Genomic DNA, 19212 nt, shown 5'->3' with positions numbered 1-19212 from the left:
AAACCCAATGGTAGAAGAAAACCAGAGTCATTGCTTGCCGAGAGCACCGCACGAGGGCTGATACAAAAGGCACTTACCCCAGAGTGTGATTGTAGGTCAGGAGTGCTGGTCCAATATATCAGCAGGCTGCTGCACCTTCACACGCTCACACACAAAATACACTGGGCTTCTGGGTTGGTAGACTAAAGGACATCAACGATGAGTTGGGTAGACATCAGCGTAGTCTTCACACGGCTCACTTCGTGACTTGCTAGACTGGCCAAGGGACACTTCGTATGGGAACGTTGTTTAAGGACGTCTGTTGCAGGAACAACTTCTTAAACGGATAGCGTCTTGCGGGAACAGTTGTTACGGGAGCTCGTTGCACAGCACAGTTTAGTTTACAGGAACATACAATACAAGAACAGCGGGTACCAGAACAGCTTCATACAGGAAAATGCAATACAAGAACAGCGGGTACCAGAACAGCTTCATACAGGAACATGCAATACAGTAACAGCGGGTAGCAGAACAGCTTCATACAGGAACATGCAATACAGGAACAGCTGGTACCAGAACAGCTTCATACAGGAACATGCAATACAGTAACAGCGGGTACCAGAACAGCTTCATACAGGAACATGCAATACAGGAACAGCGGGTACCAGAACAGCTTCATACAGGAACATGCAATACAGTAACAGCGGGTACCAGAACAGCTTCATACAGGAACATGCAATACAGGAACAGCGGGTACCAGAACAGCTTCATACAGGAACATGCAAACAGTGTACCCTGTAAATATCTAGTGAATGTATGTTTGTGGAATTCTGACCTAACACATGCCACATGAGAGTATAGAAGGTACATGCCACATCACAATTGGATGAGCATGTATTTATTAAACAAAATACAGAATCCATATTTTTGTACTACTTTTTAAACAGACGTCTTTCAAAGGCTCCAGATTGAATGGTATTTAAGAAGTTTACTGAGTGTTGAAGCTGTGGGTACTCAGTGTTACTGCAGTCGGTTCTTGCTGACACTGCTATAGGTACTCAGTGCTGGCGTCGTTGGCAATCGATTACATTGCTGTGGGTACTTAGCCTTAGCAGTGGGTACTCAGTATCACTGCTGTGGGTAGCCTACTTTGTGGAGAATCTGTGGGTGTACAGTGTCATTGATGTTGGTACTCAGTGCTGAAGATGTGGGTACTCAATAACACTGTATTAAATGCCAGTAGAATGCCACTGATGTGGGTACTCAATAGTAATGCAATGGTTTGTGGGTCTTTTCTTAAATATTAGTAAAGGTACCGGCAGAAGTAGGATAATAGTATGCGTATAATTTATGCTAAGCGCAAAATCGGTTTGTCGCGTTTTCGCGACAGTCGGCGTTAATGGGTTAAACAGATGGCTTTCAAAGGCTCCAGATTGAACGTAATGAGCGATGTTTATTATCGTAGTTTTTGTAAGAGAGGAGGAAGAAACTTCCTGACTGGGGCCTAATGGTGAACTGTGTCGATTCCCGTTAATTTCGGAGCTAGATCTTTTACTTTTTAATCTGAAAGCACGAATTCGACCGGTTCCATGACAAATAATCTCAGGACAAATGTTCTCAGACAAAATATCTCACGGACAAATGATCTCAGGACAAATGATCTCAGACAAAATATCTCAGACAAAATATCTCACGGACAAATGATCTCAGGACAAATGATCTCACGGACGAAAGATACTAGGACAAAATATATAAGGACAAATGATATTATTATCAAATAATCTCAGACAAAATATCTCAGACAAAATATCTCACAGCAAAATTTTAAAAGTATGTACGATGATTTTAGTTGATTTGAACTTTTTTTTATTGACTGTCAATATGTTTTTATTTATGTTTACGCGTAATAATTGTGAGTAAAATGAATCTGTTAAACTTAACAAAGCATCAAAACATTTATTAAACTTAATCCTTCTAATAGCATTTGATTTAAAAAAGTAAAAATTAAAACTAACCTATTCCTGAAATGTATAATAAATGATAATGTATAAAACAAACATACAACATTAATGTTCAAAACACGCGAAATATTTTTCAAAAATGTGAATGGGTCTTTAGGTTTGTAACGTTAAATTATTGTTTTTATTGCATCATGAACACAAACGAAACGCTTACGTTTCTATGCCGGCAGGTACATCGTTATGATCACACCTCTCCAATACTATGTGATCACGTATTGTATGAACTCTTGCTTTACATATTCTATCTTCACATTTCCAAATCACTTTGCCTGCTGTTCCACTTCTGGCTTTTATAAACATAAATCACCAGAAGCGAATGTCCTCTACCCTTTCTGCGAGGTAACGATAGAGGCCATAGCTGAGTAATCACCACTAATACTGCTTTGTTTGCATGCACACTACGACAAACTTAGCTCCGAGTTGACCGATGTTCGTCTTAAATAAGCTTTTGTCACCTAATCACTAAGGTGTGACCGACGCATAACTATTGACTTTAGATGTTAGTTGTGTTGTTCATGGAGTGTGGATTTCGTTCCCTTAAGGCAGTGGTTTCCAAACTTTTTCGACTGGCGAACCACTTTTATAAAAAGTAAGTGACCCGCGACCCCCATAGAATTAAAAAGCCGAAATTAGTATGGAAATTAATAAGCACTAAAATAAGATTTTCTAGTAGACTTTCAATATGAACTACTCTTGATAACTGTTTTAATACCATGATTAAAACTGCATGCTATTTACCAAACATGCGAGGTTAAGTTTTTATTAACGCCAACCTATGTCATTATCAACATTCACTTTATTTCTTAATTTTTTTTATAATCGGAGAATAGTGTTGAAAATCTATTCTCGAAAAGTCAATCAATTTTACGTTTGGGTATGAATGGTGAATACTACACCAAAATTCTGTGAACATTTTTTCATCTTACGCGAAATCATTCTGCAAATCAAAGAATGTATCTTGTAATTCATCTGGAATGCTGGCAACATCAAGGGAAGAACAGAATGGGTAGTGCGTCAATGCAGATTCTTCATTTTTCAGCTCAGAGAAATAGCGCTGTATTTTGGTTTCAAGAGATTTAAGATGCCCAGAAATCGCTTCTTTCAATATTTTAATTATCTCACAATCAAATTCATCTAGCACAGTGCATAGTTTCTCAAATTTACAATATTGTCAAGATTTATTTTCTTCGCCGATTTTGCAGCAAGGTATCATACTCTCTCCAACCACTCTATGTCGTTTTAAGCATACCAAAAGGTCTTGTTTCCTTTGCGCTTCCAAGAACAATATGATTTCAGATTTCAATTCAAAAACACGATTCACAACATTCCGTTTGACAGCCAGCGTACTGTAGTGTAGAAAAGCAGAACCTCGTGATCTTTATTCATGTCTTTGCTCAGTTCGTTGAAGGCTCCAGATTTAATATAATTTACGACTTTTACTAGCAATGGAGTCATGATGGCAAGGACAGTGGTTAGGGAGCTAAATCTTTTCTGTTTTCTGAAAGCCCGTTTTTGACCTGAACGTAGATGGCACACCATCCGTAAAAACGCCCACATCCGTTTTAACCCATCTGCTATAAGCCGCTGAATAGTATTATTAGGCAGAGATGTATGTTGCATCTTTACTGCACTGGAATCCCCAAGAATTAACTTCACTATCTTCAACATGCAGGGTTTGATGAGATTTTCTTCTATTGTGTTTTTTTTTTTTTTTTGCTTTGCATTTTCTATCGCGACTTCATTTGTAGCTTGCATTAATGCTGTGTTTCTTTGGTAAAAACTTCCTGTTCGATTAAGTCTCTGACGATTGCAACTAGCTTCATGCCGATGAAAAAACTCCATATCTTTTTTGGTGTGTTCCGAACGACTCGTCTCAAATGACGTTTTAGTTTTGAAGATTTCATAAACTCATGACTGAGAACAACTTCATACAGAAGGCATTGCTTCATCTCTATTCCATTTTCACTGATGTTAGTAAAGCCGAATTTCAGATACTCTTCTAGATATTTACGTGTTTTTTTCAATGCTAGGGTTTAGTCTACCAGTTGGCGATCTCCCAGAAAGCCCTTCGCGACCCTCAGTTTGGGAACCCGTGCCTTAAGTTATGTCTCTGCCATCAAAGCGGGCGGCCACCTTGTTACAAAGGTGTGTCTTTATTGTTATTTAATTCCCTTTGATCTAGTTTTGTCCACTTGACGTGGTAGGATTGTCTCATGTTTGGCAAGCCCACCTAAGCTGGCTATCGGAAAATTTCTTTAATCTTCACATACTATATTAGTAATCTGAATTTTAACATGTTTAATGCAATACGACACATTTATGCTGCAAATATTTTTTAAAAACTATTATATAGACCTATAAACAATATTAAATATAGTAAACGATACCATATGACAGTCAATAAAAATGTGCAGATCAACTGAAATCATCCAATTAACTATTACAATTTTGCTGTGAGATATTTTTTCTGAGATATTTTGTCTGAGATCATTTGTCCATGATATCATTTGTCCTGAATTTTTTTGTCCTGGTATCTTTTGTCCGTGAGATATTTTGTCTGAGATAATTTGTCCTGGGATCATTTGTCCGGTTACCCAATTTTTATTATAGAGATTTAGAAAATGATAAAAAAAGAGTTTGTTAATAAATGGCTACGGTGCTATGACTGATACGGTTGGTTAATTTTCAAGAAATGTTGTTAGGACGCGATTGACCGATCTGCCCAAATGTGCTGTCTGCTAGTGTTCTTGACATTCATTTTTTTCAATGTTTTAAATTAATGAAATTTGTTTAATAAGACGTAATATATAATGTTTTATATGTTATAATAAGTTGGTGTATTTTCAAAATAGTATTAAATACGGAAATCAAAGTTATTTTTACCTTATGTTCTGCGCGATGGCCAAAAATTGTATAAAAGGCTACTTCACATCAAACACTATTTGCCTATTGTTAAAACAAGATGTCTCGCCCAAAACACGCAAAAGTAACGATTACAAGTATGAGCATTTAAAATTAACCATAGAATATTGTAAAAACGGAACCCAGGGGCGGAACTACAGTGCCGCCAGACCCCGCAATGCGGGGGCCCCCACGCCATTTAGGGGACCAACAGCCGACCATAAATACATTTTTTATAGTTAAAAATACTTAATTTTCTTTCATTTTTGACTTGATGGTTGTTTTGTAAAAAGATTACCGTAGCTGAGGTTGGATTATCTTTATTGTATAGACGCACCCGGCGCTATTGTATATTCTTTTTCCCTTTGTTTTTAAACCACTTTGAAAGCCGAGACCTCTTTCTCCTACAAACTTATCATAGGTAAGCAAACGTTCAAACCACTTCCATGACTTATTTCCCTTTATTAATGAACCAAATGGAGTGCTCTTAAGCTCCTTTCAATAGATTTGTACTAAACAAATAAAAAAACAATTACTTCTCTTGTTATTTTTTTTAATAAAGTACTTACTGAAGAATGACATTGTATAAAAAGAAAATGTATTTAAAATGAATAATATAAGTACGAAAAAACATAAAAATAAACATAACACGAGACACCCTTACTTATACAAAGCTTTCATGTTTTATATTCTTGTGACCGACTAGAGCAGGGGTTACCAACCTTTTTTTACTCTAGAGCACATTCTAAAATATCGGTAGAGTGGCGGGCACCACCTATTTTAAATCGACAAACTCCTTCCAGAGGCGTAGCAACCCTTCCCGTCACCCGGGGACAAAACTTTCGATTTGTACCCCCCCCTCCCCCCCCCCTCAAACTTTAGATTTGCACCCCCCCCCCCCTCAAACATTCGATTTCCATCCCCTTCAACCTTTCAATAATATTTATGAAAAAAATTATGTCTTTGCCGAATAGTGAGAGGCGGGCGGTTAAGAGGTCCTACAGCAGAGATAAAATAAAACAGATTTTCAAAACACACTAATGCACTTACACACATGACATGTTGTAAATTGTATCAATGTTATATATGATTTTATACACACACACATATTATATATATATATATATATATATATATATATATATATATATATATATATATATATATATATATATATATATATATATATATAAATATGAGGGGGCCTAAAAAAAATTTTTGCGGGGTGGCCCTTTATTTCTAGTTCCGCCACTGACGGAACCTCGGTGTTATCATTCCCCGCGGCCATCATTACCATGACGACGGTTAAAAGTAGATCAAGCTATAGCTTACTTTAATTATGTATACATTTTTATTTTACGTCTGTTATTGAATATGTCTATTACATTTACTGATATTTTTCTTTTTATGTGCTTTATTTTCCTTTTGTACTTCCTTTTCCTCTTATGAAAACAGAGAACATTTTGAATTTGCACTATAATATTAATTAACAAATTAAAAAACTAAACTTAAACTTAACTTTGATCTTCATTTCAATCCAAACCTAACTTTTAGAACTTGTTTATTCCATATGTGCTGACCATAGGAAGAAACCTGGCTCTAAAACAGCAGGCAACAGACCCTATCACCGTGGATGGGGATAGAAGCAACTCCAATTGTTTGAAATCTAGGAGCTGGAGGGTTTCCTTCGCTAGACCGTCTTATATAAATAGCATCATCATCTACACCAACGATCCAGAAAGTAATTCGTTACAGCAAAATAGAACATGTTTCAAAACATTACTTCATTCGCAGCCAAAAAGTTTAGATTTCTCTTTTATTAGACAGAATCTGGTCCATCACAGGGAACATATTTAGCTATTGTTTATACAAATCTCATCACATGCATCAATAAAGATGAGATTTTCTACTATATACACAACTTTGTCCTCTACGGCATTTAGGTTATATAATCTTTCTTTAAAAACATAATTTCATATAAAGCACACCTATATCCCCTGAGGCATCTTTGAAGGGGGGGGGGAGGTATATGCCCCACCCCCAAATGAAGTTCACCGTCTCTCGCTCCCTGTGAACGAAATAGAAGTTATATAAAGAAAATATATAATTTAATCCCTTTCAACCTTCCCCAATAAATTTAAGCCCCCCCCCCCCTACTCAAGTAGCCAGGAGAAAAATATCTGGAAAATAAACCTCTCGTTTAAGACCCAGTAATTGTAAGTTTATTTCGATCATTGCAGGTACGTCGATTATGAACATAGGCTTTAAGTTTGCAAAGTATTCCGGTTGGGGTTGGAATATTAGTAACCCTTTCCGCTATTACGATAAGAGCCGAGTGAGGCAGGCAACTGGCCTACGCATTACAGAAGCAGTGTCGGAACTGGAAATCAGTGTTGTTATAGCTGGCGAGCATATTCACTTTTGTGAAGTTGAGGTTATCGGAGGCGAGTAAGCAGCTGTGGTTCTTGTGTCCTGAGTGTGTTTACTGTGGTCATTGTTGGGGATATGGTGTGAAAATTGCGGTGCTATGTGTGTATTAGTAAACGGCTTATACTAAAATATTGTAAATACACAATTCGAAATAATAAATCACGGAATAACAAAAAGTTATGAAAAATCTCTCCATAACTGAAAAAGCGGGAGTGATCTCCCCTTAACTTTATCGAATGTACATATATAACATAGTGAGGGATGGCAACTCTGGGTATAGACATGATTTTTAATTACTTAAACTTTTTAAAATAGATTAGAAACACGTAGAAAAAAAACTGCACACAAAGTGAGCAGCAAACAATGTCTGTAAAATAGTGCGGAATATTTTTTGAGAAATCGGAAAGGGCGTAAAGTACTACTTCTAGACAACGGAAATTACTCAAAATTGGAAAGATGGCAGATAATTCAATGTTTTATTTACAATTCAAATTCTATCTGAAACAATACTCAAGTTATAGGATTTTGAAAAACCAAAAGTAGAATTATTTCCATTCCCGATCACCAGAAATCGCTAAAACTTGATACAGAACTGCAAATCTTAATATTTAAAAGCCCATGTGAGCACTTCTCTCTCTCTCTCTCTCTCTCTCTCTCTCTCTCTATCTCTCTCTCTCTCTCTCACTCTCTCTCAGTTCGCAAAGTATTTTCGCAGGGTATCACATCAGAATCTTCAGCGATATATGGAGAACTTGATACGGACTTTGGTTGAAAATAATATGGTAGATGTTTTAAATGTATAACCAACATTTTATTTAAAGAAGACAAATAAAAAATAAAGGCATATTCGAACGTAGAAAAACAGTTTTAATTATGCAACAGGAAAAGTGTTTATAGTTGTGAAAAAGAACCCGTGAAACAATGACGTCACTAATGCTTATACATTAACTAATGACGTCATCTGCCGAGTTTAGAATAAAAAGAAATGAACTATTTCATTCAAATTTGATTTAGATCTACGTACGATATGACATTTTTCCGACCTAAATTTATAAAATGTATTTAATCTATTTGGATTCTAGATCTAGAGATTCTAGATCTAGACTAGATCCAAATCTACGCAAAAACTAGACGTAGACGCTAAGTAGCTAAGATCTAGATTTAGACACCATATACACTAGAATCTATTCCAAAAAATAAATTTCATTATTAAACTATTTCAGGCCTTAATTATTTTATAGAAATCTGTTTAGCTATGGAACTGGCTAATTTGGGATAAAAAAATTAATTTGAAAGAATAGGCGTGTTCGCGTAAATTAAGCTTTTTAAATACGTCTTTCATTCTCCATGTTTTATAAGGTGCCTAAATAGCTGAGATGATAGTGTACATAATACCACGCAGGTTGTGAAGGATCGTGACACATCAAAGCAAACTTAATTTTTTTTTATCATTGAATCTTCCGATTTTAGACTATAAAGAAAGGAACTACTTCATTCAAATTTGATTTAGATCTAGATCTATAGATCTATAGATCTACTTATCAAGACGTACGCTATGAAATATATACAATGTTATCGCTCAAACTAATACACATAACTTAAAAACAACATAATGACCATTGAATAGCCAGATTTTTAACGGAATCATTTAAGTCACTTAACCAGTGTGTGCCTGTGTTATGTTAAATGTGTCGTATTTTTAACTAAATAGTTATTTCTTTGCTTTGTCACTAATATCGTTCAGCGTGTAGTAAAGCACATTGCGTTTTGATCAATAACTATCTCATAAATTGTTTTTCTCAAACAAGTACACCATTTTAAAATATATAGGCCTATAATTCACGTAAAACGGGTACCGCTGGCTAGTTTTATATAATACTTATATATGAAATGTCATACACCGCCAAGTTTGGAAGGGGAACATTAATTTACAATCAGAATTACAATATCTTTGAGTAGTGTGTGTTGCTGACAATGATCAGATATTTGCCATTAAACTTGCCTATTTGTCTACCACAACAGACATCCAATGTGACCCCTTTCATTTCGGCCTGGAGTGTGAGCACGTCTGTTCTTGCCCGTTACAGAAAAAAGATTGCGATGATCTTCAGAAATGTTATGTGCCCAGTGTTTACTGGCATAAGGAATGTAACTATTGTGAGTAATATTTGCATCCAATTGTAGAATTACGAAGTTATCCCATTTCAATTGAAATATAATTATTTAATGTATAATCGACAGCCACAACCACAACCACAACCACAACCACGAACACGAACACGAACACGAACACGAACACGAACTCGAACACGAACACGAACGTGAACGTGAACGTGAACGTGAACGTGAACGTGAAGATGAACATGAACATGAACATGAACATGAACATGAACATGAACATGAACATGAACATGAACATGAACATGAACATGAACATGAACATGAACATGAACATGAACATGAACATGAACATGAACATGAACATGAACATGAACATGAACATGAACATGAACATGAACATGAACATGAACATGAACATGAACATGAACATGAACATGAACATGAACATGAACATGAACATGAACATGAACATGAACATATACATGAACATGAACATGAACATGAACATGAACATGAACATGAACATGAACATGAACATGAACATGAACATGAACATGAACATGAACATGAACATGAACATGAACATGAACATGAATATGAACATGAATATGAACATATACATGAACATGAACATGAACATGAACATGAACATGAACATGAACATGAACATGAACATGAACATGAACATGAACATGAACATGAACATGAACATGAACATGAACATGAACATGAACATGAACATGAACATGAACATGAACATGAACATGAACATGAACATGAACATGAACATGAACATGAACATGAACATGAACATGAACATGAACATGAACATGAACATGAACATGAACATGAACATGAACATGAACATGAACATGAACATGAACATGAACATGAACATGAACATGAACATGAACATAACACTAATCCTACCTGCAACTTAAAGCAATGTCCGTGTGTGTGTGTGGGGGGGGGGGGAGTAATGTCATATTTTGCGGGGGTAATTGACAAGGGGTGATTACTCGGGGGGGGATGTCGGGGGATGGGAAGGGGTGAATGATCAGAGGTAATTGACGGGTAGAGGGGGTTATGCCTTTTTCCCATATAAAGGACCATGATTTATGTGTTTATTAAACAGAATATACCATGCCTTGTCCGGGGTTAGGAAATATATTACTTTTCTAATTAACCCTAACCCCAACCAACAAAAAACTAAACATAAACACATAAACAAACGCAAACATAAAATAAACGCAAACCTAAACGAAAAAAAAAACAACGAAAGCACAAACACAAACGTAACGCCAAACAAAAATGCAAATACGAAAATAAACACAAACACCAACACTAACGGAAACATAAAGACAAACACAACGAAAACATAAACATAAACATAAGTACAATCGCCAACACAAACGCAAGCGCAAATGCCAACACAAACACAAACACAAAATCAAACACAAACATAAACCTAAACGCAAACAGTAACCAGGAATATAAGACAAACTTAAATGTTAACATAAAAGCATAGTGCTCAAAGTATAGCCCAGGGCGCCAAACAGCACCCTGCCGGGGCAACGGCTGATCCACCTGATTCAACTTGGTAAACAACTAAATTACTCCATCTTATCCGTAAGCTATCAAACAGTTCAAACCGAATGTCGGTGCCATAGCAATCACGGGAATTCCCGGAGAGCTAGAGGATGACCAGTTTCGAATTAAATAATAGCCATTGTAACCCTTCTTATACATTGTCTATCGCACAGTTTAAAACAAACTTAGGCACCATAGAGCTCAAGAGAATGCCCGGGGCGCTAAATTGCACCCTGTCGGGACGCCAAACTGATGTTCTGCATTTGATTTGTAGTGCAACTATAGTAACACTTTTTATTCACAGCCTATCGCACTCTTTAAAATAAACATTTGCACCATAGCGCTTACAAGATAACACAGGGCGGCAAATCGAACATAGCCGGGGCACCGGCGGACACGCCTGATTCAATTTAGTGAACAACTTTAATACCACAAGCTTGTCCGCAAACATAGAGGACATTTAGTAGCGGCTTCTTAACTGTTATTGATTAAAAATAATTAGTAAACAGTGCAGTGCGTTCTGTGTATAAAATAAATTAAAGCCAGTATTTACAATAATAAAAAGTATCCCCCCCCCACCCCCGATATAATATTTTTTCATAAAGATAAGTTAAAAAACTTTTGTGATCAATGAAGGCAAGTAATTAAAAATAACACTTAAATTTTTTTTTTTGAAAGATGATTCAAATTCTTTGACTTTATTTTTTCCACATGACTTTATTTAAAATGATACGTTTAGGAAATGAAACTTGTTTTACAAAACCTCATATTATAATAATTTTTCTAACCATTATTTTAGATAATAAACACTTTAGGCACCGTGCTCTGTCCGCTTTACGCCTCATACAGAGCCACATAAACCATTTGAGCTATATGTATGTATATATATATATATATATATATATATATATATATATATATATATATATATATATATATATATATATATATATATATATATATATATATACAATGCAAAAAAAACACAAACGAAAACACAAACGCAACACACACACAAACACAAAAGAAAAAACAAACGTAAATAGAAACACAAATAAAAGCACAAACACAATGCAAACACACAAGCAAACTCACTGTTTTTGGTTAAAGTTAGAGTTGGATTTATGGGTTATGTCTGTATTTGACAAACATCCATGCCGGGTATAGAGTCCTTGATATGACGTTACGGATCCACATTCAAAATGACAATCTGTGCTGTAAAAGGCTGTGATACAAGAAGTTGCAGATCTAAAGGAATTCGTTTACTTCGACAGCCAAGAGTTATATGAAACTAAGGTGATAGAGATCGACAATTAACAGAACGTAGACGCTGTCAATTGTTAGCCAATATTTATCAAAGTGGCGTGAGTGAAGCAGCGGCAAATCAAATGCGAATATGTTCTCGACACTTTGCTTTTGTTAGGGACAGTAAACAATAAACTTCGTTTTAATTAACACAAGACTTCTGTTAATAAAACAAATACGCTTGACATTCACCTACGTCAAAAAATATAATAACATTTAATTGGAATATTTATTTAATATTAAGATATAAAATCTAGCTCAAAATCTAATCATGTTGTCCACGAAACTGGCTACGCTAGGTAGACACAGAATCTAAAATCTACTTATTCAATTAAATTAAACTACAAGAAAAATTAAATTTAATTAAAAAAAAACATTGAGATCTATATTCGATTCAAAATAATTCAATAATTAATAAAAACAAATAGACATAATAATAAAAAAAAAATATAATTGTCTCAAATATCTAGAATCTAGTTGTAGATTCTAATTATTTTAGTTAGCAAACAAAATTATCTGAAATTGAAATAGATTGTGTGACGAGACTTAAACCTAGAATCCGCTCCTTGAATTTAATTTTAATAGTTGTTACTATTTTTGTTTTAAAAGGCTTTAATAAATTAATTAGTCCTACCTAATATGTGTCTAATAATATGTATCTGATACTGGATTGAGGTTAGTTAAATTTAGAAGCAGATTAGTCATACTGATTTCACCATTGTTTCCGTGCTGCGCCTTTAGGGTAATAAATTACATTAGAGATGTTATCTCTTGTCGGCTGAGATCTAAGAGCAGCAATCTATGTTACCTACAAAGAGATGGAGTTTTATGGTGAGGGCTTGGTATTATGTAGGTAAAAAAATTTGAGGGGGTAGCAATTGTATGTGTCTGATAACTTCCCTGCTTAACCAAGATTGACATAAATTACATAACATGCTACACAAATGGGTTGAGATCTAAGAACATCAGTTGTTGTTACTTCAGAAGTAGATTATTTATTGAGGTTTTTGTAGGGGCTAAGTGGTCTAACGTTAGATACTGTAGTGTATATATATATATATATATATATATATATATATATATATATATATATATATATATATATATATCTATATATATATATATATATATATATATATATATATATATATATATATATATATATATAGATATATATATATACACTATATTTTCATGCATTAGTGTGGGTAGACGACCAATTAGAACTTGAGATCGAGCATATAATAAAAAACCACTAATACCGCTAACAAGTTGCATCAGTCATAACTGATGTTTATAACACTTCAAATAATTTTTTTCCTACATGTTAAAGAAAAAAATCCTATTGATTTGTGTCACAATAGCGATGACGCAATCTGCATTATTGTTTCAGGATGCTAATTGGCGGTATGGGTTATCCTGTGAGCACTATTGCACATATGTTAGTATTGAGAAGCCATGTGCCGTACGCGGTGAGCCTGCGGTAGTGTAATAGGGGGCTTTTTGATAACTCTGATATTACTAATGATACGTTGTACATGTTTTTAGTATGCACCAATCCCTATTTCGACCAAGGATGTGCCTCTAAGTTCCAGCGTAAGTGCCAACCCGAGGCCTGTAACAATGTCGAGAGCTCATGCGTCGAGTGCTTCTCATCACGAGCGTTTTGCTACAAAGGTAACGTATAGGATCCACACATTTTGATCCGTGGGTTCAATTGTAAAACCAGAAATAGCAATATCTTCATCTATCTATAAAGCAATGTATGTGTATCTCTGTGTGTGTGTGTGTGTCTTTTATACATTACTACACCTTATTTTTATGAAACTTTCGGAAGTTTTTTAGAATATTCCTGGGGAGGTGTTTGCGAGAATTAAATTCAAAAAGTCGCAGTGGTGACCCCGGCAGTGCGATATTCAATTATTCTATAAACATGGTATATAAAATTAAAGTCGTTTGCGGTTTGACACCAATCATCCAACCGCCTTGAAACTTTGGGGAGTAGATGAAAACACTAAAGGTGAGGATTCCTTTAAAAAAAAACGTTTTTAATTTCGCAAGGGTGCGATTTTTCTCTATATACAGTATTAAAAATACAAATAGGATGCGGTTTGACACCGTTCATCCGAATGCCATGAAACTTTGGATACTTGATGAGAATACTCTCGAGACGTTTTCTGTGAAAGAGGAAGGGTCTTTTGTCAATACACGGTTTGGCGCCCAGAGTTCTTAATCGGCTATCTTAGCACTTGATGTCCGTTATCATAGCGTGTAGGAAGACTACTATATTCAGCGTTAATACTTCAACCCTATTGTGAGAAATGAGGACCTACGTTCGTTTAAAAAAGGGCTATACACTAAGGACATTGTGTCTTTATCAATAACAATAATCGTTGACTTTATCGAATCAGGCGCGTCCTCGCAGGGGGGTGATATGGTGCCACAAGATTACCCGAGAGCACTATGGCGCGTACGTTCTTTTTCAAAAGCACGATCGGATATGGATACGTTAGGGCTTTATAGTCGTTTAATAAATTTAACCAGTCGAGTTTGCACTTGCCCCTGCAGGGCGCAATTTGATGCCCAATGGTATCCCGTGAGCGATATTTCAATAAGCTATTAGGCTCTCTGGGTTATCTTGTGAGCATCAGGGCGCTATAGTAAATTTAAACAGCCAGTGACCGTACGCGGACCCCCTGAGGTAGTGTAACCTGGGCGATCACCACAGTGTGTTCTACCTCACCATGATTTCATGCGGTAGGTAAACAAGTGCCCCGATATATATATATATATATATATATATATATATATATATATATATATATATATATATATATATATATATATATAATATAGGCGCAGGCATTGTTAACATTTAAATTTAAACTCAGTATTAGAAACAAAAAGCTCACACGTCTAATAATACATGATTGGTAACGCATTGATAGAACGCTTCTTACATATATCATCAGATTTTCTTCTATCCCGAAGAGCACGCTAGTACTAGTAAATAGAAGGTAAACAATAAAAACAGACAGTACTATTGGTATGGAAAATATCTATATATATAATTCTCTTCACGGAGACTATAATCACCACGCAGCTTAGCCACCACCCTCATCCCAACCTGTCAGGTGAGCTGTGGTTCACCCCGAATGTTTACAATCGTATAGTCGGGTTAGGAGCAGATAATTTGGAATTAACCGATTTGAAACGAAGCGGAGGTAACAATTTCTGATTGATCTTTTAGCCATACTTTTAGACTGTCTCAAGATTGTTGAAACCTATTTATAGACTGCGAACATGGAACCTACGGCCAGGATTGTGACTTGAAATGCAGCGTCAAATGTGAGCATCAGACCTGTCACAGCATCACAGGCAGGTGTTTGAGTTGTCCCCCTGGATGGCGGGGAGACTACTGTGAGCAGGGTAAAACTTTTTTTTTTTGATGAATCTATTTCTAAACTTTGAGGATATTTGAAACACAAGTTAAGAATTTTTTAAAACAATGTAGCTCTGATATTAGCCGTCGCGTAGATATATATATATATATATATATATATATATATATATATATATATATATATATATATATATATATATATATTATTTATATATATATATATATTATATGTGTGTGTGTGTTTTCTACACGTAAAGCATTTGGTATGTAAATTGCCTTGAGTATGTATAAACATACTTAAGAACTGTTTCGAAATTTGATAAACATATTTTTTTGACTTTCTCAAAATGTGTTTAAACATACTCAATCTCAAGATTGTTGAAACCAATTTATAGAATGCGAAAAAGGAACCTACGGCCAGGAATGTGCCTTCAACTGCAGCGTCAAATGTGAGAATCAGACCTGTGACAGCATCACAGGCCGGTGTTTATGTTGTCCGCCTGGATGGCGGGGAGACTGCTGTGAGCAGGGTAAATTATTTTTTGTGTATTTCATACAAGTGAACATTTTATTCTCTAACTTAACTGATATCATGGTTTTGATACGTATGCCGTCATTAGGTTTCGTTTCAGTATTACCAGTATTATTATTAGTATGTTTTAATATAGCGGTTTGATACCAAAATATTATTACACTCATCAAGGTAAAAATATAGCATATTAACTGTCTCGAGACTAGCTAAAACATTTTTCTGACTCTATCAAAATATATTTAATCATTTTTAGACGGTCTTAAGATTACATAAATTGCCTTGAGTATGTATAAACAGACTTAAGAACTGTTTCGAAATTTGATAAACATATTTTTTTGACTTTCTCAAAATGTGTTTAAACATACTCAATCTCAAGATTGTTGAAACCTATTTATAGACTGCGAACATGGAACCTACGGCCAGGAATGTGCCTTCAACTGCAGCGTCAAATGTGAGAATCAGACCTGTGACAGCATCACAGGCCGGTGTTTGAGTTGTCCCCCTGGATGGCGGGGAGACTACTGTGAGCAGGGTAAATTATTTTTTGTGTATTTTATACAAGTGAACATTTTATTCTCTAACTTAACTGATATCATGGTTTTGATACGTATGCCGTCATTAGGTTTCGTTTCAGTATTACCAGTATTATTATTAGTATGTTTTAATATAGCGGTTTGATACCAAAATATTATTAAACTCATCAAGGTAAAAATATAGCATATTAAAGTGTTTAGACGGTCTCAAGACTATCTAAAACATTTTTCTGACTCTATCAAAATATATTTAATCATTTTTAGACGGTTTTAAGATTACATAAATTGCCTTGAGTATGTATAAACAGACTTAAGAACTGTTTCGAAATTTGATAAACATATTTTTTTGACTTTCTCAAAATGTGTTTAAACATACTCAATCTCAAGATTGTTGAAACCTATTTATAGACTGCGAACATGGAACCTACGGCCAGGAATGTGCCTTCAACTGCAGCGTCAAATGTGATAATCAGACCTGTGACAGCATCACAGGCCGGTGTTTGAGATGTCCCCCTGGATGGCGGGGAGACTACTGTGAGCAGGGTAAATTATTTTTTGTGTATTTTATACAAGTGATGCATTTGTTATGTAGGCACTCTCAAGCCACATACAATTACATCATAGCGTATAGCTAGCCTTAAGCTACATCCGTATACAAGTAATAACATGATACAAACAGAATCACAGAAACTGTTTTCCTTTTAGCATATGCTCGGAGTCTTTATACGGATTTTACTGTAGAGTTTTAAATAAAAAAAAATTGTCTTTGTTTTTCATTTTAGCTAATTTTAAAATGTAGTCGTTTTGATCGATCTGAAACTCTCGCGCCTATCATTTAGCCGATTTAGCTGTTTGAATGTTTAGGTTTTGCCTCTGGTGCTTCAAGTGTGTCTCATCTAGTGATAGATGTTAACTATTTTTAAAATGGAAATTTCTTTTCCATCCCTCAAATTTAAAAAAAAAAGATTATTGGTTTTGGTTTAATTTTAATTTACTTGTTAACTTTAGTTTTTATTCTTCCTTTGTTTAGTTACTCATGCTCAAGATAAGCCTATCTATAGAGATCTCAGTGACACATATTTAGGGCAAAATAAAGAATGAGCTAAAGAGGATTTTTTTTAGATCTTACACCAGAAGAAAATCTGTAAAGATTTAAGTATTTAAATTAATTTATTGCAACTTAGTATTTAAATTAATTTATTGCAACTAAAGCATTTACACAGTAGGCCCTATATAGGCTACAGTTTCTATTTTAATAGAATTCATACTTTGAGTGTGGTTAAATAAACTAGTTTTTATATATAAGTTGGCAATTTAAATTTTATTTGTGAGCATATCCTATACAAAAGTTATATATATATATATATATATATATATATATATATATATATATATATATATATATATACATATATATAGCCGATTCATTTATCCATTTTATGAAAAAAATGAGCCAGATATAGAGAGCCAAAGTTCCATAACATTGTTTTAAAAACAGTCATCGTTTTTCAAAAAATTATTAATGTTTATATAGGGAAAATTTAACCCTTTTAGAACCACTTTAACCCTTTAACTAGAACCAATTTAACCCTTAAACTTCCACAGAGTGTATCGACACAATTTTCGGGCCCAACTGCAAACAACAATGCGACCCTGATTGTGTGCCCGAGTCTACTGAGATCAAACGCCTGTGTGACGCCATCTGCGGAGATAGTGTTTTAAGAAGCAAGATTCTAGCTGACCCAAATGCCGAGGGTGAGTGTGTGGTCGAGACACGCTTGCCAAGAGAAAGTTTGAACATCCAGAACAAGGAATCGATTTGTTTTCTAACATAGTTTTTGACAAATTTAATTATTAATTTATACATATTCCAATAAATGAAATTGGTTGTTGTTTTAACGGGTCTGCATTTTACAGGAGTAGATACAATACCTTGTACGTAGTGTTTCTTTCAATCGAACTTTTTTCATCGGGGGCGGCGTACTTGAAATTTTCGGAAGGGGGTGGGGCGGACTAAATGTTCCGGGGTTAAAGCATATATTTTCTATATGAATTTCATTTCAATTTGGGGGTGGGGGGGCAGTAGACTTTCTTCAGTCTCCCCAGTAATAGATGCCTGAAAGAAACTCTGCTTACATAACTAACATCACTATATTGGACCCGATGGTATTTTTATATGAGTATGTTATGTTCACTCGTGTATTTGTTACTTAATTTTTTATTTATGTATTGTGTTTCCATATGCATTTGTATATACATTCCTGTATGGTTCAAGAATGTATATACACCATGTTTAATACATGACACAATGTAAATAATTTACAGAAAACAAGGATGATACATATATACTGTATTTACTGATTGTGCTGTCCGCATTACTTATTGCAATCCTGGTCA

General features: G+C 34.9%; 1 protein-coding gene across 1 annotated transcript; it reads left to right on the top strand.

Moving 5' to 3' along the window:
- The first annotated feature begins 574 nt into the window (after nt 1-574).
- On the top strand, nt 575-17916 carry LOC131931419 (scavenger receptor class F member 2-like). The gene is made up of 7 exons (XM_059288215.1): nt 575-776; nt 927-989; nt 15642-15776; nt 16146-16280; nt 16680-16814; nt 17224-17358; nt 17846-17916. The coding sequence occupies exons 1-7, from the start codon at nt 575-577 to the stop codon at nt 17914-17916; spliced, it is 876 nt and encodes a 291-aa protein (XP_059144198.1).
- Nucleotides 17917-19212: the final 1296 nt, after the last annotated feature.

This window comes from Physella acuta, unplaced genomic scaffold, assembly GCF_028476545.2.
Source record: "Physella acuta isolate Inbredline_101_S28 unplaced genomic scaffold, ASM2847654v3 ptg001963l, whole genome shotgun sequence".
Classification (NCBI taxonomy): domain Eukaryota; kingdom Metazoa; phylum Mollusca; class Gastropoda; family Physidae; genus Physella; species Physella acuta.
This window is presented reverse-complemented; position numbering and strand designations above follow the sequence as displayed.

Coding starts and splice junctions, on each gene's coding strand:
- LOC131931419 (XM_059288215.1), top strand. CDS start 575: ATGCAATACAGTAACAGCGGGTACCAGAACAGCTTCATACAGGAACAT. Junction 777..926: donor ACATGCAAACAGTGTACCCT/GTAAATATCTAG, acceptor CTTTTTAAACAG/ACGTCTTTCAAAGGCTCCAG. Junction 16,815..17,223: donor GGGAGACTACTGTGAGCAGG/GTAAATTATTTT, acceptor ACCTATTTATAG/ACTGCGAACATGGAACCTAC.